This window comes from Mirounga angustirostris, unplaced genomic scaffold (assembly GCF_029215605.1).
Source record: "Mirounga angustirostris isolate CCGP_5_RB_7025 unplaced genomic scaffold, mMirAng1.0.hap1 SCAF_17, whole genome shotgun sequence".
Classification (NCBI taxonomy): domain Eukaryota; kingdom Metazoa; phylum Chordata; class Mammalia; order Carnivora; family Phocidae; genus Mirounga; species Mirounga angustirostris.
In genome coordinates, this window is record NW_026991725.1 from 23,142,919 (window position 1) to 23,168,844 (window position 25,926).

The 25,926-nt window shown below is 40.0% G+C and overlaps 1 protein-coding gene across 1 annotated transcript in view; it reads left to right on the forward strand.

The window, feature by feature from the left end:
• Positions 1-3,693: 3,693 nt before the first annotated feature.
• SKAP1 (src kinase associated phosphoprotein 1) overlaps positions 3,694-25,926 on the forward strand; it is a 278,853-nt gene continuing 256,620 nt past the window's right edge. The window contains exon 1 of the mRNA XM_064583476.1: positions 3,694-3,884. Coding sequence (XP_064439546.1) covers positions 3,839-3,884 — 46 coding nt within the window. The 5' untranslated portion in view covers positions 3,694-3,838. The remainder of the gene's footprint in view (positions 3,885-25,926) is intronic.

A 25,926-nucleotide genomic window follows, 5' to 3' on the forward strand; every position in this document is an offset into this window, starting at 1 on the left:
TGGCACCGGGTGGGATGCATCATCTCTCCTTCCACAGCCCTTAATGAAGTGTGCAGCTCTTGTCCTCATTAGGCCCCAGCATCGTCAATAAAAGAGTCAATAAACCTGGTTGATGGGGTTGGGACCGAGGGGCTGAGATGCAGCAGTCGCACATCCACAGGGCAGACGTCAGCTTGGCCGCGTGTCGTGACCCAGCATCCAGGGATCAATAACCAGCTCAGAATAAAGTCCAAGAGCCTGCCCTCCACAGTCTCCTCTCCAGACCCATTTTACCCAGGGTGGAGCAGTGCCAGCCGGCTCCTGCTTTGCTTGCAGTTGTTCCCACCCCATGCCATTCTGGGTGCCAGATGCTTTTGCTTCGTCCTGATTGAGCCCCCCTGGACACCCCACGGATGCATATTTAGTGAGGGCCCACCTGGCATGAGAACATGTAGATGGCATCTCCAAGCAGCCCAGAGGCTGGCATGGACCCTGTTTCCCGTGTCTTCTGTCTGCTGACGGTTGTGTGAGGGGCCCCAGTGGATCGGACGGTATATTTTCTGCATGTTGTGCTGCTGGACTCCATTTCTGGCTGCTCTGCATCTCTTTCAGATACCCTTATCTTATCTAATTACAAGGAATTTCAGATTAATTTCGTGGCCTCTGCTCCAAAGGACCTCTTATCTGTCGGGGGGGCCTTGTATTTTGACCTTGTCATTCTTTTGTTGTTTGCCTTTAAGGGGCAGGCAGCTTCGAAGGGGATGCTAAGAGCTTGCTGGAATTGGGGCTGGGAAGGGGAAGAAGAGGGAGGCAGACAGATCTGGGATTTGTGTATTCTGCTCCATCCTCCTGCCTGTGTGCGGAGACAGCTGGCTGCTTACTTCCATGACAGCCACATGGTACCCAGCCACACAGAAAAGGACCCGGGCAGGGACTCACCTGCTGCCAACATCTCCAAATCCCTTTGATATTTCCAACAGAGCAGTAAAGGACTCTCGACTATCACGTTTGGCCTTGCCTCTCTCCACCTTCTCCAAGACTCCTCGGTGCAGTTTCCATGGCTACCCCCAATCAGATTTGGCTTCTTGCGAAATTGGATTTCAAAGAAGGACAAGGCTTCAAAGGAATTTGTCCATTTAACAGAACGTCATTAGGAGTGAGGCTGACTGCTGAACCAGGGTCCTCAGATGATTAAGGAGGGGCCGCGCTCATGTGTGGAGGCAGGTTTCTGTCTGCAACAAGGAAACTTGATGCAACATGACAATGCCGTATTGCAATCTGCCAGTCACCCACCGCACACTACCCACCTCTGCACCTCCCTCTCCTCCTATCTGAGACCCAGAATGGTTGTAGAATACCCATGCCTCCAGTTTCTGCTGCTTCCTTTGGTATAAGTAAGCTATGCAGGCCTGAGAGGACGGAAGATTACCCGGGTTCATTGCTCTCCGCCAAACAACTCATTAGCTTGTGGCCTATATTAGCATTTGACAAATATCCTTGAAGAAGGTTGGGGGCGGGGGTTGTCAAATTTCCTCCCACTGCTGAATGGGGAAAAAAGGGCAAAGTGCTGGGGTTACGTATAGGAGGGACTTTGTTTCCCTTGCTTTTTTTATTTTTATTTTTTTAAAGATTTTATTTATTTATTTATTTGAGAGAGAGAGAGAAACAGCATGAGAGGGGATAGGGTCAGAGGGAAAAGCAGGCTCTCCGCCGAGCAGGGAGCCCAATGCGGGACTCGATCCTGGATCTCCAGGATCATGACCTGAGCCGAAGGCAGTCGCTTAACTAACTGAGCCACCCAGGCGCCCTACCTTGCTTTTTTTTTTAAGAACAGTTTTGAATTTACAGAAAAATTACGATGCTGGTACAGAGAGCTCTGATATAACCTCCCTTGCTTTTTAATATGTCATAAGCATTCAAAAATGATTCCGGAGCAGTTACAATTTTATAGAAGGAGCAGTTGAGTATGATAAAAATGCCCTAGCAGGGACCCAGTATTTGCTCTGGAGCCTAAAGAAGGCAGCCTGTGTATTGTTAACTTTTCCAGAGCAAGGAGGAGCAGCCAGCCCACCCCCAGCCCAATTTGCTGCAACTTGTAGGTGGGTCATGTGATCCTGAAACCAAGGGACCATTCCTCTTCAGATTGCAGGATGTGGACGTGTAAAGATGACTCAAAACCACTGCACCCCTTAAAGGATCAAGCCCCCAACCTTGGGAAACTATGCCAGGAGGCAGGCAGTGCGACGCCATGTCTTTCTGGACAGTTTCTCCTTGTGGCTCCTGTCCCCATATCCATGGTTCCATCATTATTTTCCCTGAGGCTGCTGTAAAAACCACCTCACCGATCTTCCCTGTGTTCTCTCCCTTACAGCTTCTAATCCTTCCCACATATTCTGTAGGCAGAGTCTGAGACTAGAAACTCCATTTGTGATAAAGAAAGAAAACAGTAGAGGTAAAGTGAGATGTGCAAGATCACACACTACACAGGTCGCTCTCCAGCTCAAAATTTGTCAGTGTCTCCCCAGCGCACATTCGGTTGAGTTCAAAATCCTTGTTCTGACTTTCATGTCCCTTCACAATAAAACTTCAAGTTTTCTTGACAACCGTAATTTCCCTCCACCATCCAGTAAAAGGGTTATTAGCTATTCCTCAAGCAGAAGGTTTTTCCATCTTTGTTTACTCTTGTCGCACCTGGAAAGCCCTCCTGCCCCTTGGAAGTCTGGTGTGTTCAGAGCCCATCTTGAATGCCATATGCACCATTAAACACACATGGACCCACACTTCACTCCTTTTTATATTTGTCTCCCACCTTTTACTGCTCATGGCACTTTATACTTTCATGGCACTTGACTTATTGTGCTTAAAAAACCCCCACGAAACTATTTTGAGATCGAGATTCGCAGAAATTAAAAGAAATGATACAGCGTGATCCTCTCTACCCCTTACTCAGTTTCCCCCGATTTTAACGTCTTGCAATATGACAGTACCATATCACAACCAGGACGCTGCCCCCCACTGTAGTTTGGATGAGGGGAGAAGAACACTTTTCTGTGATCTTGTCCTTCACTTTCCTCCCTTCGTCAGCTGTTAGAGGGAAAAGGCTTGGTTCCCCTCTCCCTCGGCCTTCTCCGCAGGTTACCCCTTCCTTCCCTCACATCCTTTCAGCCTTAGTGAGGAAGGGACACTGGCTCCCTGTATCCACTGCCGCCCTGCCGCTCTGCTTCTCCCCAGTGTTGGTGGCTTTATATTACTTAGTGGGACGTTCCCTTTAGCCAGCTGGTTTGCCCCAGACAGTGAGCGTTCTGCCCTGGTTTTCGCGGCGTGGACGTGCGAGCTGGATCGGGAACTGCCTGCTGCTGGGCTTGGCGGGGACGCATCTCCTCGGATTCTGCCTCTCCGCGCCCCACCTCGGGCACCACCGTGGCTTTTAAATCTGCCCCTTGAGGCCAACTGCCCCGTGCTTAGGATAGAAAGTGTCCCAGGAGATGAAGTTCCTTGGGGCCGCGTTGAGTCTCTCGTTCCGGTGGGGGTTAGCCTGTGCGGCGCTCCCCGCCCCGCAGTCCTTCCACCTGAGGGCGCCGCGGGGGGGGCGCGTGCACCCGCGCACAGGTGTTTCCTCCCCCCCCGCCCGGGGCGCGCCCCCCGCCCGCCGCGCGCGCCACTTCCTGAGCGCGCCCCGGGCCCGCCGCCCCGCCCTGCGGCCAGGCCCGGCAGCGGCGGCAGCGGCGGCAGCGGCGGCGGCCACAGAGGCACAGGTGCCTCCGCCAGGCGACAGCCGCCTGCCAGCCCGCCGGCCCTGGCACCAGGCCTTCACGCCCCTCTCCCGCCTCACACTCCGGCCTCCCCACCGCCCGGCCAAATGCAGGCCGTCGCCCTCCCCGAGGAGATCCGTTGGCTCATGGAAGGTAACGCCCCGACCCAGCCCCAGGCCCCTCCCGGCCCCCTGGGAAGTCCCTCAGGTGCGGAGCTGGAGGCCCGACCCGAGACGCCGGGGCTCCCAAGACGGGCCTCGCTTTTCAGCTCCATCACCCGCCGCCTTCTAGAACCTCGAGACTTCTAGAGCCCTCAACTCCGCACAGCCAGATTTTCACCCTGCCCGCGCACGGTCCCATTCACTCGCCTCAGTTCCACATTTTCTTTTTCCACGAGGCGTCGCCAGCCCTCCTCGCCACCTCCGGCCAGGCTCTTGGGGGGCCCCCCATGTCACCCTGAGTGGTCTTCGGCCCGACCCTTCCTCCTCGGGACAGGCCCCCGCGCCTGTGGGGTTTTGCTTTCCTCCCTCCCCAGCCCCGAAGCCCCCTCAGCTTCCGGCTCAGAGCTCCTTGAGGCTCTCAGGGGGCTGCGAGGGGCTCGTGCGAGGCTGTCGGCCAAGGCCTGGGGCTTCGTGTGAGTTTTGTCGGCGCCTCCCTCTGCCAACCTGCAGACTGCAGGGGGTCTTGCTGTCCACCCAGGGCAGGCGGATGCAGTAGTACGGTTCTGACTTTTCTAGAAATGCCCCATCCCGGTGTGTTTACCTTCAAACTGTGGTGCCTAAGCAGTCCTCTGAACAGTGAAGGCCATACTCAGCGACACTCCACAGATCCTTCTAACACTGGAAAGAGACTTTTTTGCTAATGGGCAATATCACCTGCTCCATTCACACTTTCTTTCTGGAGAAAGTAACTTGCTTTCCTGTAACTGACTTTCCTGGAAGGACAGAGGCCTGGAATCTGTGCTTGCATAAGGGTCCCAGGAGGAAACTACCCTGAGTTAAGACTTTTGGCATCCAAGTGACATTTTTGACACATATTTAACAGATGGCCTGCTTTGGGCAGGTCAGACTTTTGGCAAGGAGTATATATATATATATATTTTTTTTAGTTTCTCTCAATTTAATTGGTTTTATATCTCCATTACCTTGTTATCTCGGTATAAATGCCTCCTAATCAAATATTTGGCAGTCCTTTTGGTCTCTGTTTGTAGCACTGTTTCCATTCTGGATTGCTTCTATGTAAAAGCTGTCAACTAGGTATTTCTTTTGAGGTGAAGTTTCCAAAATCCACTTTACTTATGACCCGAGTCAATCTAAACTTTCAGAGTAGAAAACTATTTGTAGGGTAAAATAGCATCATCTGGGTGTCTGAGAAGAAGCAATCTAGCCTTTCCCTCTGCCCTTGGTTCAGTATTGGATGTTGAATGTAAAGAGAGGCTGTTAAGTGTGGTGGTTTCTGGGAGAGAAGGAACTGTAGCAAAAAGGGTAATTCTGCCCTTGCATTTAAAAATATAAAGTGATTCTTCTTATTGGTATCTGTCATTTGATGAGAGAAAACCTATCTTACAAGTTTGTTAAACTGTACTTCCGTTTTGTGTGCAGCCTTAGTAGAAAGTTCCTTTTTATTTTCAGAGGCTTGCAATGAAATCCACTCCTTTAACATTTTTGATGTGCAGTTCTTTATTGTTCAAAACTGACACTTTGGTAAACAACTCATTTCTGCACCTGTCACCTTCCTTTAGCTTAGATTATTTTCTTGTTAGCTGACTGTTTTTAATTGAAGTCTTCAGATCTCCTTCTAAAGCAGAACCTTTGTTTGCTGACAAGTAGAGCAGGGTATGAATGGAGATTAATTGCATGTCACATACTTCTGTGTCAAACTTGCTGTGTCTTAACAATCTCTGTTGGTGCTTGGGTCTTTAGAATCTACAGAGGAGTCTGAGATTAAATTTTAAGGAGCTTCGTTGGTTAATGCATTTCTTTAAGGCCTTTTTTTACAGTTTGCAATCAGAACCTGAATCTGAAGTAGAGGGGGGAGGAAGGCAAAAGTGGGATTCCAACCAATAATTCTATTAAAAATGTTGGAGGACTATGGTTTTGAAAGGTTCATGTAATCATAGCAACACATTGGTTATAGGTTTGTTTTTTTTTTTTTTGAATGAAAGATAGTCTCTGGTGTAGACCAACAGAATTATTCATTATACTACAAATAATTTGTGGATATTAGAAACCCATAATGGCTTTCAATTTATCGTCGTTGCTGTGTACTTGTCTTCCCACCACACACACTTTTTAAGGTTAACTGTTGACAATTAGAAAATATGTAGGTCCTGATCTCTATATCGTCACTCAGTGGAGAGAGTCACAAGGTGAGGGAGCTGCTACTTCGGGGTTGCCCACATGACTGTGGGGGTAGAGTTTCCACAGTGAATTACTACTTTCATAAACCAAGGCAGAAGCATTTGCACAATGATTTAACGCTGGCCATCACAGCCATAACTTAAGCATTTATTTATTTATAAGTACATGAGCATAAATGACAGGGGTGTTTTTTGACATAATACATGTGCTTTTAAAAAATAAAATATGCAAAGCATTATGAAAGGTTTATGCCAAAATTTTGCATAATGAAGAAGGGAACAGAAATGTTGAAGGTCTAAAATTAATTTTGTTTAAAGATAAAATTTTAAACATTTGAAAATGTTTCATTTGACCCAGAAACTCTACTTCTGGGAATCCGTGTTACTGAAATTAAAGAACGTGAAGTGTAAGTACAAGGATCTACCTTAAATGTCCACGCGTTGGGAAAGGTGGGGCGATGGTATGAATGAATTATCCATCTTATGGAATGTTTTGTAGTCATTAAAAAGAATGTGAAGGATCTGTATTTACCGGCTTGGAAGGTGTCCATATTTTTAAGACTAATAATATATATAATCCATTTTTGTTTGAAAACGAATAAGTGAACCACCCCTTCCCTCCCATATATTATATATATTTTTTGTAAGCCTAGGAAGAAGTAAGAATATACACCTAGCTGTTAACATTGGTTTCTTTGGCAGGGAAATGAGAGGGTGGGGGAGACAGAGATTATCACTTTTATTTCATACATCTTCATGTTGTGATGTTGACCATGTATTACTTTTGTTAATCAGATAAACAACCAGTAGGGTTATTTAAAAGAAAAAGGAACAAACAAAAGACAAATAGAAGCTTGGAGAGGTCATAGTGGTCAGAGTGCTAAAGGACCAACCATTAACCAAGGTTATGATTATGTTTTTCTCTTGTTAGCTCTGGGGGTGTGTGTAGTTTTTTTTAATGCTTTCTTGGATTTTTGGCAAATGTTAAAGCAGCGAGGGTACCTTCAGAGTAACTCAGGAAACAGCTTCCTCAGATAGACTCTGTCAAGCTCTTATGGAAATAGTTAACTAGTCCATATCAGCAAATAAGTACCTTACAGATAAGTAAAATGAAAGGTGTTTACTGCCTTATTGAAAGAGGAGGAAATATTCAGGTCTGTTTTCAAATTATCAGGCTTCAGATGTAGAAGTTATCTTTTTGTTTTGTGATAACCATACTGAAAACAAAAACAATGGAGTGCTGGCAGTTTGCATAATCTTTGTTCCACAGATATAAACATAATCAGTTTCTTCCTTGTCTTTGTATCCCTGCTTTTTGAAGTCAGAAGCACAAGAGGCAAGTATGAAGGAGGTAGAATATATGTTTCTTCAGTTCAAATGTGCTGTGTGTGATGGAATGGGGCTTACTGATTTTACCCTAATAAGCTAATAGGTCCCACCTACCTCCAAGGTACCTAAATCCTGCTGGGAATATGGAGTGAAGCAAAAACAAAACAAAACAAAACAAACAAAAAGCCATCCACATCCAGGCTGCATTTAGTAGCAATTGCTGTGTTAACACTAATTCTGATATGCCTATGGTTACTTATTTTTAAACTTCCTTGGAAAGAAGCAGTCATTAATCATTTCCCTCTAGATTGTTCTCCAGATTTGTATTGGTTGATGCAGCCAACTATAAAATCCTTTTCAATATAGTAAAATTCCAACTCTGTGGAACTCGCAGGAGTGAGCTGCTCTGGAGAGCTGAGGATATTCTCTTTAAGCACTCTAACTTTTTATCATAAATATTTATGATCAATCTTTTTTCTAAAACGTATTAGGAATTTTTCTCACTTCTTCAACCAGCCAGCCTGTGTTCAAAGGGAATGGCCTTTGAACAGTTCAACTCAAGAGTTGTTACAGTGGGGGCGCCTGGGTGGCTCAGTCGTTAAGCGTCTGTTAAGCGTCTGCCCTCGGCTCAGGTCGTGATGCTGGGGTCCTGGGATCGAGCCCCGCATCGGGCTCCCTGCTCGGCGGGAAGCCTGCTTCTCCCTCTGCCTGATGTTACCCCCTGCTTGTGCTCTCTCTCTTGCTATGTCTCTCTGTGTCAAATAAATTTAAAAAATTAAAAAAAAAAAAAGTTGTTACAGTGAATATCGGTTATCATATTTGTGGAAATATATTCAGTTGTTTAGGGATGATTCTGCCGTAATTGTCCTGCAGCTGCTTTGTGAATGTTAATGTCTGTTTTGTATTTTTATTTTTGTCACTTTTTTCCTACTGTGAGGCTAGGCCTATCACTTTACACCATGCTCAGTGTATCTGTATCCACAGTGCTACCAGAACATCAGGTAATCAAGCTTGTTGGAATTGATACGTATAAAAGAAGTTATGAAGGGCTCTCTTGATGAACACAGTACCCTGATCTTTAGGTGTGTCATGACATGTATTTTGGCTGATCAGAGTCATTTTTGCTTAATTTGTGATAACGGATTGTCTTCTAGCTAGGTTATGCTACCAAAAGCTGAGACATAACCATAATACTTCTTTTTGTTTTTTATGTTAAAATTTTCTCTGATTATAAAAGTGATAATGCTAATTGTAGAACATTTAGAAAACACATGATGATAACACAATCACCCATGCTCAACAACTGTTAAATTTCCATGTATTTCTTTCAGTTTTTATTATATGTACATACTTTCAAAGTTGGGACATATTGTGTGGGTAGTTTTATATTCTGATCTTTCCACTTACAGTCTTTCAGTTGCTAAAGTCTCCTGAGCAGTTTCTTAGATCATTAAAACATTTTTTTTTCCTGGTGATTTAGAAGTTATACATTCAGGTTTTATTCCACTGGTTGTTTTCCTGTTATGGCTTTTAAAAAAGCACCATGTCCCTTTGATTTAGCAACATTAAGAATGAAACGGTACCTTTTGACTCTTCCTTCCAGTATGAAATGTGAAATCTCTATACCCATCATGGGGCTCGAACTCACACCCAGAGATCAAGAGTCACATGCTCTACTGACTGAGCCAGCCAGGCGCCCCTCTAATCTGAGACTTTAGACTCAGAGAATTGTTCATATTTTATTATGTATATTATATTACAATAATTATTTTTGACATTTGCGTTGTATTTTATTTTTTTAATTTTTTTAAAAAGATTTTATTTATTTATTTGACAGAGAGATAGCACAAGTACGCAGAGAGGCAGGCAGAGGGAGAGGGAGAAGCAGGCTCCCCGCGGAGCAGGGAGCCCGATGCGGGGCTCGATCCCAGGACCGTGGGATCATGACCTGAGCCACAGGCAGCCGATTCACTGACTGAGCCACCCAGGTGCCCCTGCATTGTATTTTAAAACCATAGCTATAATGCTGTTTTTTCCCCTTAATTTGTTCATTGCTTCCCTTTGGTACCATGGCTTTTTCATTCTTGAACTTTCAATTTTATCTCTTAGATATTTAACCTGGGCTGATATGGTAACCACTAGCCACAGGTGGCTATTTAAGTTTAAATTAAAGAAAAAATTTGCTTCTTCAATTGCAGTAGCTATATTTAAGCTGCTCAGTAGCCATACTGACTACTGCATTGGACAAAGCATAAAGCCCTAGTAGATGATGATCTAGAATACAATACTGAGTGAATTTCTCAAAGAGGGTTCTTTGATATTATGCTTACTGATCCCCTGCATGTCTGAGAATGTGTCTATCTAGTTTCATATAAACTTGGGTGTGGGCATAAAATTCTTGGTTTATACTCTGCCCATTCCTTCCCCTTCCTACTAATTCACCCTCTAGAAGTGTCCCATTATCTTCTGGTCTTCAGTTTTGTGGAGGAGAAATCTGATGCCAGCCTGATGTATTTCTTTTATAATCTATTCCTTCCACCTTCTGCCTGGATGTCTATAAGATATTGTTCTTTGCTCTCAGAAGTGTCACTAGATAGTGTCAAGGTCTTAGGTTTTTTAATAATTTTGCTCAGTTTGTAATGAACCCTTTTGATCTGTAGACTCAGGTCTTAAACTTGGGAAAGTTCTCTATTATCACTACTTCTGCTCCATTTGCTTTATTTTGTTACAATGGGGTTTACATTATGCATATACTGGATCCCAATCTACTCTCTTTTTCACCTTTTTTATTGTTTTATCTGTCACTGACTTCATTATGATTTTAAGTTCAGCATTCATTTTTTTAAAAAAAATTTCCATGTATTTTTTCCTTATCACTCATTGTTTCATTTTCATTACATTTGCAAAGCTCTGGCTTGTAGATATAATGACTTTTTGTATGTTTTGAGATTATGAATTAGAAATTTTCTATACATTTCTGTTCTTTAATAATAAATCTACTTCAGAGGGAGGTATTTTTTTCTAGTTCTTCTCTTTTGAACTTTAGTGTTTTCTCTTTGAACTTTAGTGTATTCTCACAGGTCCTGTATGGTTTTTTGTGCGTTCAGTTTGCCTACATTCAAATCCTGACTCTGCCACTTTCTTGCTACCTGTTTGACTTTGGGTCTCAGTTTCCTCATCTGTAAAATGGGGATAATAATAGTACCTATCTCATAGAATTTACATGAAGAATAAAGGAATGAATATTTGAGAAGAACTTACAATAGTATCTAGCATGTGTTATACATGCTATAAATATTTGGTAAAATTTTTAAAAATTATTTTCTTTGAGAAAGTCCTATCAATTTTTTTTTGTTGTTGTTAATTTGTTTTGTTTTGTTTGCATTTGTCTCTTCATAGGAAAGCTCCCAGACATGGCCTTTTGCCTATGTTGGTGATTTACCCTGGCTTCTCTAAATTAGGGGGAGTTTGTAGGGTTTGTTTCAGAGTCTCCTCCATTTCCTTCGTTCCTTAGATTAGAGTCCAGTAATCATTCTGTGAGAGACTTTATGAAAGAAGCATAGAGGAAATCTGCTTCATTGCTAACTTAGGAAAAATATGGGCTCCTTATCTTGTCATAGAATGCTGTGTCTGTGCGTATGCATGTGTATGTGTGTAAAATAGTCCTTTTGCATTACTCCTCCATTGAAAAAAAAAGAAAGATTTATTCTTCCTCTTCTTTCTTTTTGTTTTTTAATATATATATATTTGGGGGGGTGCCTGGGTGGCTCAGTCGGTTAAGCATCTGCCTTCGGCTCAGGTCATGATCTCAGGGTCCTGGGATTGAACCCCATGTCAGGCTCACCACTCAGTGGGAGTCTGCTTCTCCCTCTGCCTCCCCCCTCCACCCCACGGCTCATGCTCTCTCTCTCTTTCAAATAAATAAATAAAATCTTTTAAAAAGAAAATTTTTTTTTGTTGGTAGAAATATTTGAATTTCATTGTGGGTATAGCCTAGATGTTAAGTGGGCTGCCCAGACCTTTTGAACTCTAGGCATGATCTATTCCCCGTGGAAGCCCAAACATCTCCTCAAAATCCTAATATTTCTCAAGGAGCATGCATTCTCAGGGTTGCCTTCCCTTCCAGGCTCTTAGCTGCCCTAAGTCATGTGGGCAGAAACTTGTGGATCCCAACTCAGGTGATTTTATCTGTCAGGGGACTTTTGGCAACACATGGACACATTTTTTTTTTTTTTTTGTGACAACTGGAGAGAATGCTGCTGTCATCTAGTGGGTAGGGGCGAGGCATGCTGCTAAACTTCTTACAATGCATAGGACAGCCCCCACAATAAAAGAATTATACAACCCCAAATGTCAGTAGTGCTAGATTGAGAAACCCTGGTCTACACATATCCTTTTCCTCAGTTTCCACAGAAGCCTACCCGCATGAAGCCCCTGTGACAGTAGATGACATCACTGGAGATTTAGGGGGTGCCAGGAGAGGGAGGCAGCATTTACATAACAGTAATGCAAATTATTTCAATTTGAATATTAGGCATCCCTATTGCTAAGCGCTTTTGCCATCCCAGTCATCAGAGAGTGCTCTCTGGCCCTTCACCTGATGTGGTTCTCAGCCTTATGCCTTCTCACAGGCCCTTTCTCCCTTTATCATATCTGGAGCAAAACCAAAAAAATAAAAACAAGGGCGCCTGGGTGGCTCAATCGGTTAAGGTCTGTCTTCGGCTTGGTTCGTGATCCCAGGGTCCTGGGATCGAGTCCCACATTGGGCTCCTTGCTCTGCGGGGAGCCTGCTTCTCCCTCTCCTCCGCACTTGTCCTCTCTCTCACTATCTCTCTCTCTCTCAAATAAATAAAATCTAAAAAAAAATAAAAAAAAATAAATAAAAACAAAAAACCCCCAACTCTATTTCCCTTGTCATCTGAAAAGATAGTTTAGCTTCTGTTTAGTTGTTTAGGTTCCGTCCAACACCCACACACAGAGAAACAAGTTATTTTTCCAAGCGGTGACAGTTCTCTGAGAGGAATTCTGGTGCCAGCTATTAAGATAATAACATTCTTGGGGCGCCCGGGTAGCTCAGATGGTTAGGCGTCTGCCTTCGGCTCAGGTCATGATCCCAGGGTTCTGGGATCGAGTCCCACATCGGGCTCCCGGCTCAGCGGGGAGCCTGCTTCTCCCTCTAACCCTCTCCCCTCTCATGCTGTTTCTCTCTCGCTCGCTGTCTAAAAAATAAATAAAAATCTTTAAATAAAAAAAAAAGATAATAACATTCTTACCTCATTATATAAGTGTAATACCTAAACAATTTTCAGTCATTTTAAATATTGGAAAAGTAAGGTAAGTTTCAAGTTTTACCATCATCTGAGAACCTTAACATATTGACATAACTATCATAGATCTAATTTTTTCAAGTTATAAGCCATTACACCCTACAGAAATCCTATAATTTCTGCTACATTTATTCATACTTATTTCCCCTGTGTTTCCAAGTTCATTGCTTGCTTTTCCGGTTTGTCAGTGCTGCATTATAGGTTAGGTGATTATAACAGATGGCTTTTCAGGTTTGGAGTCTTTGAGTTCCACTGTTTAAATTTTACTATCCAGCTTTTACATGGAAGATGGGACAGATGTGGGCTCAGGAAAAAAGTGGTCTTAACATCCAGAGAGCAACTTTCCTGAAGGCTGATGGACTTGATAAAATCATTTATGAGTTACCTAAATTCTCCTCTAGGGTCTCCTCCTAACATTGTTGACATTCCAATATTAGGATTTTGCAGGTAAATAAGGTTTTTATTCACATAATAGAAGCTTTGCTAAAATGTGTCCAGTGACACATATTTATACTTATGTAAAAAAATAGTATAGTTGAAATTAATTAAGATAGTGTACCTTATAAATCAAGCATGTGAAGTATGCTGGGTATATCTCTTTTTGTTTATATGTTTTATTTTGTATTGTTTTTATTGAATGCAATATACTTTTATTGAATGCTTAATCATTAATATACAGCTCAATGAATCTTCACAAAGAGAACATATCCCCTAAACAATGGCAAGACTTTGTTTACCAAAACTTCCCGAGACCCTCTGTATCCTTTGGTAACTACTCACCCCTATAGGCAAGCACGTCTCTGATATCTAACAGCAAAGTTCAGTTTTGCTTATTCAGTCACATAATATCTTATCATGTATCTGGCTGTTTTGCTCAACATTTGCTCAACGTATGCAGAAAATATCTCTAAACTGAACCATAATAAACCTCCTTAAAATCACATTGCCTTTAGGGGCGCCTGGGTGGCTCAGTCAGTTAGGCATCCAACTCTTGGTTTTGGCTCAGGTCATGATGTCAGGGTCATGAAATCAAGCCCCAAGTCGGGCTCCACCCTCACCATGAAGTCTGCCTGAGATTCTCTCCCTCCCTTCTCCCACTTGCCTGCTCTCTCTCTAAAATAAGTAAGTACATAGAAGCTTTAAAAAAAAAAAAAATCACACTGCCTTTATTTATTTATTTATTTATTTATTTATTTATCACACACTGCCTTTAAAATAATTTTTCCTTTCTGATAACTTTTTGTGTGAGCCTCTTCATCCCTCAATCCATCCATCCATCCATTTCTCCCTCCCTCCTTTTCATCCTTCCTTTCCTGTACTTTATTAAGGTATGATTTATATACATAAAATGCACTAATCTTAAGTGTTACAACTGTATGACTTTAATATAGGTATACACCTGTGTGACTACCACCCAGATGAAGATATAAACATTTCCATCAAAATGGAAACCTGGAAGGTTTCCTTTCCAGTCAGAAACCCTCCCCAGAGACAACTGCTATTCTGACTTCTATCATCATGGGGTAGTGTTGCTGTCAGTATGATCTCTTTTGTGTCTGTCTTCCACATCATATTTTTGCGATTTATTCATGTAAAATGTAACACAAGGTTTAAAATAAGTTCTAAACAAACTGAAAGTCATTTTTCCCCACTAAGTTACTTCTATTTAATTGGTATGAAAATAGACAAGATTTCCATGAAGGCTTCCATTATTAGGGGTCAGAAAAATGAAACACCGAAGTTTTAGAGGTTTAATTTTAGTGAGACATTTAAGAGTATCAGTTCTATCTTATCCTTTTTGCAAAATAGTATTCCATTGTGTGAATATTCCATAATTTGTTTATCCATGTTTCTGCTGATGGTCATTGAGTTGTTCAGTTTGGGGGCTATTATGAATACAGCTGCTATGAGCATTCTTGTATAACTTGTTTTGTGAACATAAGCACTCATTTTTCTTGGATAAATATCTAGGAATAGAATTACTGGTCAGTCATAGGGTAGGTAAATGTCTAATTTTATTAGAAACTCCAGTTTCCCAAAGTGATTATACTTACTTTACACTCCTTCCAGCAGTGTATGAGAGTTCTCAGGGATATATTTTTATTGTGGAATGTTTGCATAACATAGAAATATATAGACTACTTGATTTCTTTAAAAACATAATAGTGTTGTATACTTTTCCATGTGAATCTATCTATCCATGTATGTATATAAATTGCCGCATGGTGTTTCAAAATTTATTTATTCTCCTATTGATGGATGTTTAGGTTGTTTCCAACTTTTTTTTCATATTTCCACAATGCTGTAGAGAACATATGTATATGTGCATCTTTGTGTACACGTGCAAATATTTCTGTAGGATAAGTTTTTAGGCACTCAAATGGAGATTGCAAACATGTTAATCCTAGAATTTTAGTTTGGCCACTAGTTAAAACTTAATCTAAAGTACTCTCTGTGTTTTAGTTTCTGGTTTTTGTTCTGTCTGTGCTGTGAATATACAGGTATTGTATGAGAATTAAATGAGAATTAAAAATATAAACACCACACACTTCTTGGGTCATGGGGCAGAAACAATCAGCAGGTTGAAGCAAACCACAACCAGAACATGCTGGTAATTTCTCTATTGTATGTGGACAACTTCCCACAAGTCAAAACAAAGCTGGTGGGTATGATTTTGGCCTTGCCAATAAATTTACCTCTTAACAAAGGGCAAAAAAAATATATGCCTTAAGGATTGCAATGAAATGCCAGATCAAAAATGTAATGCAAGGTTTAAAATAAGTTCTAAACAAACTGAAAATCATTTTTCCCCACTAAGTTACTTTTATTTAATTGGTATGAAAATAGATAAGGTTTCCATGAAGGCTTCCATTATTAGGGTAGGAAAAATGAAACACTGAAGTTTTAGAGGTTTAATTTTAGTGAGACATTTAAGAGTGACTGCCGAAATCCTAAAGGTCTGGTATGTTTAGTGTACCTGTGACAGGGAATCAGGAATTTTTGTTTGTTTCTACCAGAAGCTGTCAGTGAGACTTGTAGAAGTTGGATTAGCAACCAGGCTGGTTTCTTCTGTAAAATGGGAATATGTAACTTAAAGGAATAGTTGTGATAATTTATTTAATGTAAAGAATATCCAGAGATCTTAGTAGTAAAAAATGTGACCCATAAGATATCATTGTCTTCCAAATAAACAAAAGAGTAGCCTTGTAAATGGACAAGGTCAGATACTTGTAGAATGTCAGAAACTTTCACTTGTCTACAGAACCTAGTGGTTTTGAATGCAAACTGCCAAGAATCTTTTTAGTTGGCCTTAGATCCTGCAGCAGTTTTTCCCAGCGGTGTGAGGATCATTTTATGCCTACAGTGTTCCATATACCCTCTGTTCCCTTGTCCTTCTGTCTTCTTTTCCTGTTTTCTTTTCCTACTCTGACTTGCTGGAGTAGATGTAAGCTGCTTAGAAGCTGAGGGAATTTATGTTTTAGGGCAGCTATGAATAATAAAAGGAAGATATATCTTGGCCAGAGCTGAATTTATCTTATAAATATGGTACTTAAAATCATCATATATTACTTCAGTACAAAATACTGTATATTGCTACAAGGCTGCCTTCCAGAGTAATCTTTCACCACTGTCCCTCTCACCTCTAACCTTCATGTTCTGCCATCTAAGTTGAAATTCTTTCAGTCTCCCCAAATGAACTGAGATCTGTCACCTCAGGACCTTTGCACATGATGTTCCCATGCTTGTGCCATTCTTTTCCTAGTTCCAACTCTGCACCTGCTCCCATCCAAAACATACATACTTGGCCTGCTAATTTGGGAATTCCAGATAAAAGGTCAGTTCTCTGAGAGTCTCCCCTGACTTACTTTCCTCTCTAGACAAGGTGCCTCTACCATGGGCCTGTGCCTCCCTTACTTTTCTTATTAAAACTCCTATCACAATGTATTTTAATAGCCTGTTTAAGCCTGTATTCTTTGCTAGACTGTCAACTCTTACAATAGAGTTTAGGTCTATCTTATTCACGTTTTTCAGTACTTACATGTATTAAGTATTCCATAAATATTTGTTGAAGAATGAAGACATTTAGGGAAAAGTGGCATTGTTGATGGTATGTTTCTGATTTTGTCTTTTCTCTTTGATGTGAAGACATTTACACCATGTGGTTCATATTGCTCACTTACCAGCTGCAGGCAATGATGTGCAGACCCTGTAACATCGAGTATTCTATATGATGAAACCTGTGGTGTCAGAGGTGCCTCAGGAATGTTCTTAAGCAGTGGTGTTTTTCACACTGGGTTTTGCAATTGCAGGAGCCTAAGGCATCCTATTGTGGCAGGATGTGATGTTTATAGAAGAGTTCTTGTTTGTAAAAAGTTGATTGCTTAACAGAAGACCTACAGATACCTCGGTTAAATATGGAAAATGATATGTTGAGAGACCTTTTAAAATGTCTTTCCTGTTCAGTGGTGGGTGGTGTGTTTCTGAGTAGGGTTGCTCGGGCACCTTCAGGTCATAATCACAATAAGCAGCAGCATCTTCTAAATTGAAAGATTATGTATTATATATTGAGCTGTAATTTTCTTTCCTTAGTATCTTTATCAAGTTGTGATGCCAGGGTCATGCTGGCTTCGTAAAATGAGTAGGCAAGTGTGTATAATACTGGAAATATAATATAGCCCTTGTTTTTAACTTGTTTATATTTTTCTTATTTATACCCTTGTTCATCTAATAAGGTGTGGATGTAAATTTGGATCTGATTTTTAAAAAATATTTTATTTATTTATTTGACAGAGAGAAAGAGAGAGAGCGCGCATGAGCAGGGGGAGCCGCAGGCAGAGGGAGAGGGAGAAGCAGACTCCCCGCTGAGCAGGGAGCCCGATGCGGGACTGGATCCCAGGACTCTGGGATTATGACCTGAGCAGAAGGCAGACGCTTAACCATCTGAGCCACCCAGGCGCCCCCCTAGATCTGATTTTTAAAAAACAGATGAGACAGGGGTGCCTGGGTGGCTCAGTCGGTTAAGCATCTGCCTTAAGCTCAGGTCATGATCCCAGGGTCCTGGGATCCAGCCCCGCATCGGGCTTCCTGCTCAGCGGGGAGTCTGCTTCTCCCTCTCCCACTTCCCCTGCTTGTGTTCCCTCTCTCGCTGTCTCTCTCTCTGTCAAAAAATAAATTAAATTAAAAAAAAAAAAACAGATAAGACAGACAGCAGAGGTTGTCTTCTTGTTATTTTATTCCTGAGTAGCTGATTTTTGCATGTGAAGGAATGGGTACTTAAATTAACATGTGAACACCTAAAGCATTTGGGAAGAAAGCCTTTCAAAAAAGTAATTTGAAGTGAAACTTAAGAAGTAAACTCATAATAAAAATATCAGTCTTTTCTTAGTGATATCATTGGGGGATGAATATATCCTGTTGATGTTCTTTTAACAATTTTAGTATATACAGATATAATTACATAGAATATTATACTTATAAGAATATAGTAAGGAGGGTAAAAGTACAAAATACAATATAGTTGATCCCTGAACAGTGTGTGGGTTAGGGCTACCTGCTCCCCTCCCCTCCTCCCATAGTTGAAAATCCTCATATAACTTTTGATTCCCCCCAAACTTAACTACTAGTAGTCTGCTGTTGACCAGAGCCTTACCCATAACATAAACAGTTGATTAACACAAATTTTGTATGCTACATGCATTATATACTGCATTTTTACAATAAAGTAGGCTAGAGAAAAGAAAATGTTATTAGAAAATCATAAGGAAAATACATTTATAGTACCATACTGTATGTATTAAAAAAAAATCTGTATATAAGTGGACCAGTGCAGTTCAAACCCATGTTGTTCAGGGGTCAACTGTATATATTTATCATCTATAGGAATAAAGCATACACTGTAACCACCTATCTCTGACAGGATCTTCCTAATTCCCTACTTTCTGTCTGTCCAGGCTGGCCCGGTCTCCTGCTCACAACCAGCTCAGCCCACTACCACTAAGTGAAACACAGATGAACAACAAAAATTTAAGTCTATATGAACCATGAGAGACTATGGACTCTGAGAAACAAACTGAGGATTTTAGAGGGGAGGTGGGTGGAGGGATGGGTTGGCCCGGTGTTGGGTATTAAGGAGGGCACGTATTGCATGGAGCACTGGGTGTTATATGCAAACAATGAATCATGGAACACTACATCAAAAACTAATGATGTAATGTATGGTGACTAACATAACATAATAAAATAAAATTTAAAAAAATTGAAGTCTATAGATCCAAAGTATGAGTAGAATTACTCTGTGCTTACATAGTGACTTTCATTTTACTTATTTTTTTCATACTCTAAAACACGTATTTTAGAATATTTAGAAAACAGAAAAGTATGAAGAAGATGATAAAAGTGGATTGTAATTCTACTGTCTAGAGATGATCATTGTTCATATTTTGGTGTTTATCGTAGTACGTGACTGGCCTCTAGGAAGGACTCAATAAATATTGAGTTAGTGAATGAATTTTTTTAAAAGATTTATTTATTTATTTATTTTAGGGTGCCTGGGTGGCTCAGTTGGTTAAGCATCTGACACTTGATTTTGGCTCTCGTCACGATCTCAGGGTAGTGGGATCAAGCCCTGTATTGGACTCTGTGCTCGGTGTGGAGTCCGCTTGAGATTCTCGCTCTCCCTCTCCCCTTTACCCTGCTCACATGTGCACTCTCTCTGTTTCTAAATAAATAACACCTTTAAAAAAATTCATTGAAGATTTATTTATTTGAGAGAAAGAGTGTGTGAGTAGGGGGAGGGGCAGAAGGAGAGAGAGAATCTCAAGCAGACTCCTCACTGAGTGTGAAGCCCAACATGGGGCTCAGTCCCACGACCCTGAGATCATGACCTGAGCCAAAATCAAGAACCAATTCTCAACCGACTGAGCCACCCAGACGCCACTGGATTGGCTTCTTTGATTTAGTAATATGTACTTAAGATTTCCCCATATCTTTTCATGGCTTGATAGCTCATTTCTTGTTAGTGGTAAATAGTATTCCACTGTCTAGATGTTTATTTATCCATTCACGTACAGACAGACATCTTGGTTGTTTCCAAGTTTTGGCAATTATAAATTTTTGTGTGGACAACATTTTCAACTCAATTGCGTAAATACTTAGGAGTGTGATTGCTGGATCTTATGGTAAGACTTGTTTAGTTTGTAAGAAACTCCCAAATGTCTTCCAAAGTGGCTGTACAATTTTGCATTTCCATTAGCAGTGAATCAAAGTTCCAGTTGCTCCACATCCTTGCCAGCCTCTAGTTCTGTCAGTATTTTTTGAATTTAGCTGTTCTAATAGGTGTGTAGTGATTTCTTATTGTTTTAATTTGTAATTCCCTAATGTTATATAATGCATCTTTTCATATGCTTATTCATCATCTGTATATCATTTCTGGTGAGGTATCTGCTCAGATCTTTTGTCCACTTTCAAATTGGATTGTTTATTTTCTTATTGTTGAGTTTTAAGAGTTCTTTTTAGGGGTACCTGGGTGGCTCAGTCAGTTAAGCGTCTGCCTATGGCTCAGGTCATGATCTCAGGGTCCTGGGATCGAACCCCATGTCAGGCTCCCTGCTCAACTGGGAGTCTGCTTCTCCCTCTCACTCTCCCTCTGTGCTTTCTCTCTCTCTCTCAAATGAATAAAATCTTTAAAAATAAAAAGAGTTCTTTGTATATTTTAGTTCCAGTCCTTTATCAGTTGTATGTTTTGCAAAGATTTTCTACCAGTCTGAGGTTTGTCTTTTCATTCTCTTCATGTTGTCTTTTGCAGAACAGAAGTTTTCCATTTTAATGAAGTCTAACATCAATTATTTCTTTCATGGACCATGCTTTTGGTGTTATATCTAAAAGCTTATTGCCAAACACAAGGCATCTACATTTTCTCCTATGTTATCTTCTAAGGTTTTATAGTTCTATGTTTTACATTTAGGTCTGTGATCCACTTTGCATTAATTTTTGTGAAAGGTGTAAAGATCTGTGTCTTTTTTTTTCTTTTTGCAAATGGATGTCCAGTTGTTCTAGCACCATTTGTTAAAAGACTATCCCCTCGGGACACCTGGGTGGCTCAGTTAGTTAAGCAGCTGCCTTTGGCTCAGGTCATGATCCCAGGGTCCTGGGATCGAGTCCCACATTGGGCTCCCTGCTCAGCGGGGAGCCTGCTTCTCCCTCTCCCTCTGCCTGCCTCTCTGCTTATTTTTGCTCTCTATCTCTGTCAAATAAATAAATACAATCTTTAAAAAAAAAAAAGACTATCCTCTCTCCATTGAATTGCCTTTACTCCTTTGTCACAGATCAGTTGACTCCATGTGGGTCTGTTTCTAGGCTCTCTGTTCTGTTCCATTGATGTATGTGTCCTATTTTTCAACAAAGTCCTCTGTCTTGATCACCACAGCATTACAGCAAGTCTTGAAGTTGAGTAAAGTCAGTCCTCCAGTTTTCTTCCTCTTTCTCCTTCTCTTCCTCCTTCTTTTTCAGTATTGTGTTAAAAATACACTGTGAGAATTTTCTGAATTCCTTAAAATTTCATGATGAATATTATGCTTAAATGGCTATATATTTTTTATATGGATCTATAATATAACCAATAACCAATGTTGAATGTAAAAACCTCAGAATATTTGATATCTTATTTTTGTAAATGAAGATAAAAAGGTCATGTTAGCAGAGAATAAAATCTATAAGAATGGTGGAATTGCAAGTAATTGCAATTTTCTTCCTTATGTCAATTTTTGTATTTTCCAAATTTTCTACAATGAGCAGCAATACTTTCTTTATTTTTTAAGAATTTATTTATTTATTTTAGAGAGAGAAAGAAAGCAGGGGGAAGAGGGAGAGATTCCCAAGCGGACTCCCTGCTGACCATAGAGCTCCACATGGGGCTCGATGTCATGACCCTGAGATCATGACCTGAGCTGAAATCAAGAGCTGGGCACTTAACTGACTGAGCCACCCAAGTGCCCCAGCAATACCTTTTTTATTAGACAGAAAGGTAAAATATGTTTGTGTTTGTTTTCTAAAGTCTGAGAAATCTCTTTTTTTTTGTTTTCCTCTATCAGTCTATCTGAATACTTTAATGGTTGCATGGGCTCCCTGCTCAGCGGGGAGCCTGCTTCTCCCTCTCCCTTTGCCCCTGCTCCTTCTTTCTCTCTCTCTCTCTCTCAAATAAATAAATAAATAAAATCTTAAAAAAAAAAAAGAGGTTGATTGCTTAACAGAAAACCCATCGGATAGAGTGGTAAGCTTGGTTAAATGAGGGAGGTAATATACTGAGGGACCTTTTAAATTCTCTTTCCTGTTCAGTGGTGAGTAGTGTGTTCAGATCACATTCACTGTGAATAGCATTATCTTCTGAAGGGCGAATGTATTATATACTGATCTGTAATTTTCTTCTCTTAATATCTTTAGCAAGTTTAAGTATCAGAATTATGCTGGTTTTATAAAACGAACTGGAAAGTGTTCACCCTAATCTTTTTTCTGTAAGAGTTTGCACAAGATTGGTATTATTTCTACTTTAAATGTTTGATAGAATTAACTTGTGAAATCATCTGGGCCTGACTTTTCTTTCTAGAAAGGTTTTTTAAAACTATGCATTCAATTTCTTTTATAGATACAGGGCTATTTGGATTTTGTATTTCATCTTGTATACCCTTTGGTAAATTGTACTTTTCAAGAAGTTTGTCAGTTTAATATAAGTTGTCAAATTTATTGGCAAAAAGATGTTGATAATATTCCCTTATTATTCTTTTAACTTCTGTGAGATTTTTCTTAATATCCCTTCTTCATTCCTGATATTGGTAATTTGTGTTTCCCTTTTTTCCTTTGATGGATCTTGATAAACCTGTTAGGGGTTCATCAAATTTACTGGTCTTTTAAAAAAAACAGCTGATGTTTCTTCTGCTTTCTAAATTGATTTCTGCCCTTATCTTTATTATTTTCATTTTCTACTTGGGATTTAATCTACTTTTATTTTTCTATTTTCTTAAGGCGAAAACTTAGATCATTGATTTTAAAACTTCCTTCTTCTCTAACATGAACATTTAAAACTATACATTTGGGCGCCTGGGTGGCTCAGTTGGTTGGGCGACTGCCTTCGGCTCAGGTCATGATCCTGGAGTCCCGGGATCGAGTCCCGCATTGGGCTCCTTGCTCAGCGGGGAGTCTGCTTCTCCCTCTGACCCTCCCCCCTCTCATCCTCTCTCTCTCTCTATCTCATTATCTCTCAAATGAATAAATAAAATCTTTAAAAAATAAAAAAATAAAAAAAACTATACATTTCCCTGAAGCACAAGAATCTATAAATCTTATAAATTTATATATGTTGTATTTTATAGTTATTCAGTTTGAAATATTCAGTTTATTCAAAGAAGGCTATTTCTTCTTTGGTTTATATTATTTCAAATTGTGGAGGTTTTTTAGATATCTCTTTACTAATTTCTAACTTAATTCTTTTGTAGTCAAGGAACATATTCTGCAAGGTTTTAGACTTTTGGCACTTTTTAAGACTTATTTTATGGCTCAGAATAAGGTATATTTTGGTGAGCATTCCTTGTGCATTTAAAAAAAATGTATATTCTGCAGTTGCTGGATATATCATCTTATGGATGTCAATTAGGTCAAAGTGGTTGATAGTGTTGTTCAGGTTCTCTATCTCCTTAGTGATTATTTGTCTAGTTGTTCTTTTAGTTTCTGAAAGAGGTGGTAAAATTCCCAACTATGATTGTAGACATGTCTTTTCCTCACTTTAGTCCTGTAGGAGTTTGCTTCAACTATTTTGTAGTTCTATTGTTATGTGTGTATACATCTATGATTATATTTTCCTTATGACTTGGCCCTTTTATCATAATGAATTATCCCTCTTTATTTCTGGTAACACTCCTGTCTTGAAGTCTACTTTGTCTGACATTAAAATAGCCATCCTTATGCTGGCTGTTTCTATGTCACTTCCATTCTTTTATTTTTAGCCATCTGTGTCTTTATATTTGAAGTATGTTTCTTGTAGACAGCATATAATTTCATTTTTATTCTGTCAAACATTCTCTATTTTTTTTTTTAAGTAGGCTTCATGCTGGGCGTGTGGAGGCCAGTGTAGGGCTTGAACTCAAGACCCTGAGATCGAGACCTGAGCTGAGATCAAGAGTCCTACGCTTAACTGATTGAGCCACCCAGGCACCCCAAACATTCTCTGCTTTTTAATTGGAGTGTTTAGTTCATTTACATCTAATATAACTATTGTTATGAGTGGATTTAGGGTCTACCATTTACTTTTTCCAATTGTCACATTTTTTAGTTACACTTGCCTTGTTAAAAATTAATCAAATGCTTTTTAGTATTCCATTTTAATTTCTCTATTTTTAAAAACTGTACCTCAGGGCAGCTGGGTGGCTCAGTCATTAAGCGTCTGCCTTCGGCTCAGGTCATGATCCCAGGGTCCCGGATTGGGTTCTCTGCTTGTCAGGAAGCCTGCTTCTCCCTCTCCCACTTCCCCTGCTTGTATTCCCTGTCTTGCTGTCTCTCTCTCTGTCAAATAAATAAATAAAAATTTAAAAAATAAATAAATAAAAATAAAAACTGTACCTCTTTCTTTTGTTTGTTACATTTACTCCAGTGATTACAATATCCTAAACTTGTCACAGTCTACTTAGAGTTAATATTATACCACTAAATGGGTTCCATTTACCCACCTCCCCATCCTCTATTCTATTGTTGCCATATATTTTACAAACACGTATGTTATAAACTACAAAATGTAGTATTTATCTGTGCTTTAAATTGTCAGTTATCTTTTTTTTTTTAAAGATTTTATTTATTTATTTGACAGAAACACAGCGAGAGAGGGAACACAAGCAGGGGGAGTGAGAGAAGGAGAAGCAGGCTTCCCTCTGAGCAGAGAGCCCAATGCGGGGCTCGATCCCAGGACCCTGGGATCATGACCTGAGCTGAAGGCAGATGCTTAACCAACTGAGCCACCAACCAACTGAGCCACCTAGGCGCCCCATCCTTTAGATTTCTTTTAGTGCAGGTTTCCTAGCAAAAAATTTTCTCCTCTTTTACTTATCTAGAAAATGTCTTTATTTTGCCTTCACATTTTGATGACTGCTGTCACTGGATATAGAATTCTGGATTGACAGGGTTTTTTTCTTTTTCTTTTCTGCACTTTAAAGGTGTCATTCCAGTGTCTTCTGGCCTCCTTTATTTTTGATGAAAAGTCACTCTTATTCCTATCCTTATTCTCCTATATGTAATGGGTCATTTTCTCTGTCTTCTTTGAAATTTATCTCTTTATCTTTGGTTTTCAGCAGTATGACTATAATGTGCCTACATTTAGTTTTCTTTATATTTATCCTACTTGACATCACTGAGCTTCTTGAATATGTAATTGGTATTTTTTACCAAACTTGGGAAATTTTTAGCTCTTATTTCTTCTGATTTTTTTTTTTTTTTGACCCATTCTCTTTCTGCTCTTCTGGAACACCAAAAAAGTGAAAGTAATGAAAGTAATGGCATTTGGTGTTGTCCCACATTCCACGAAGCTTTGCCTGAGGGTACTCCTCAGCTACTTCCACCATATGTGGTCTGGATGTACCCTTAGATGAAAAGCTATAAAAATGCAAGTTTCACTCTGCAGTTCCTTTCTTTCAGGGATCAAATTCCTGTCAATTTCTGCCTGCTTTTGGCTACTGTTTGGTGCCTTAAAATTGTTGTTTTTAAATATTTTGTTGACAATTCCTATCTGTACAAAATTTAGTCCAACACAAGTTATTCTGTTATACCCAAAAAGCTATTGATTTTTAAAATACTTACCTTCTGGCTACCCTAAGAAATTCTTACAATTTCTAAAATTTTTCAAATTTATAGTTTTAAGCTTGTGTATATTTGATTATAATATCTGCACATAATGACAATTTTTTTCCTTCTTAGGCTTCTTTTTCTCCAGAACAATATTAATTAATAGTGGGAGTAGTTGACAAACTAATCTCGTTCTTTAATGATAATGACTTCAGTTTTTCAGGCATAAATGTAATATATATCTCTCTTAGGTTAAGAAGGTATTCTTTTACTTCTATTTCATACAGTTTTGTCACAAATAGATAATAAATATCATCAGGTGAGGTTTTTGCCATTTATCAACCTACTTGTATAGTAAACT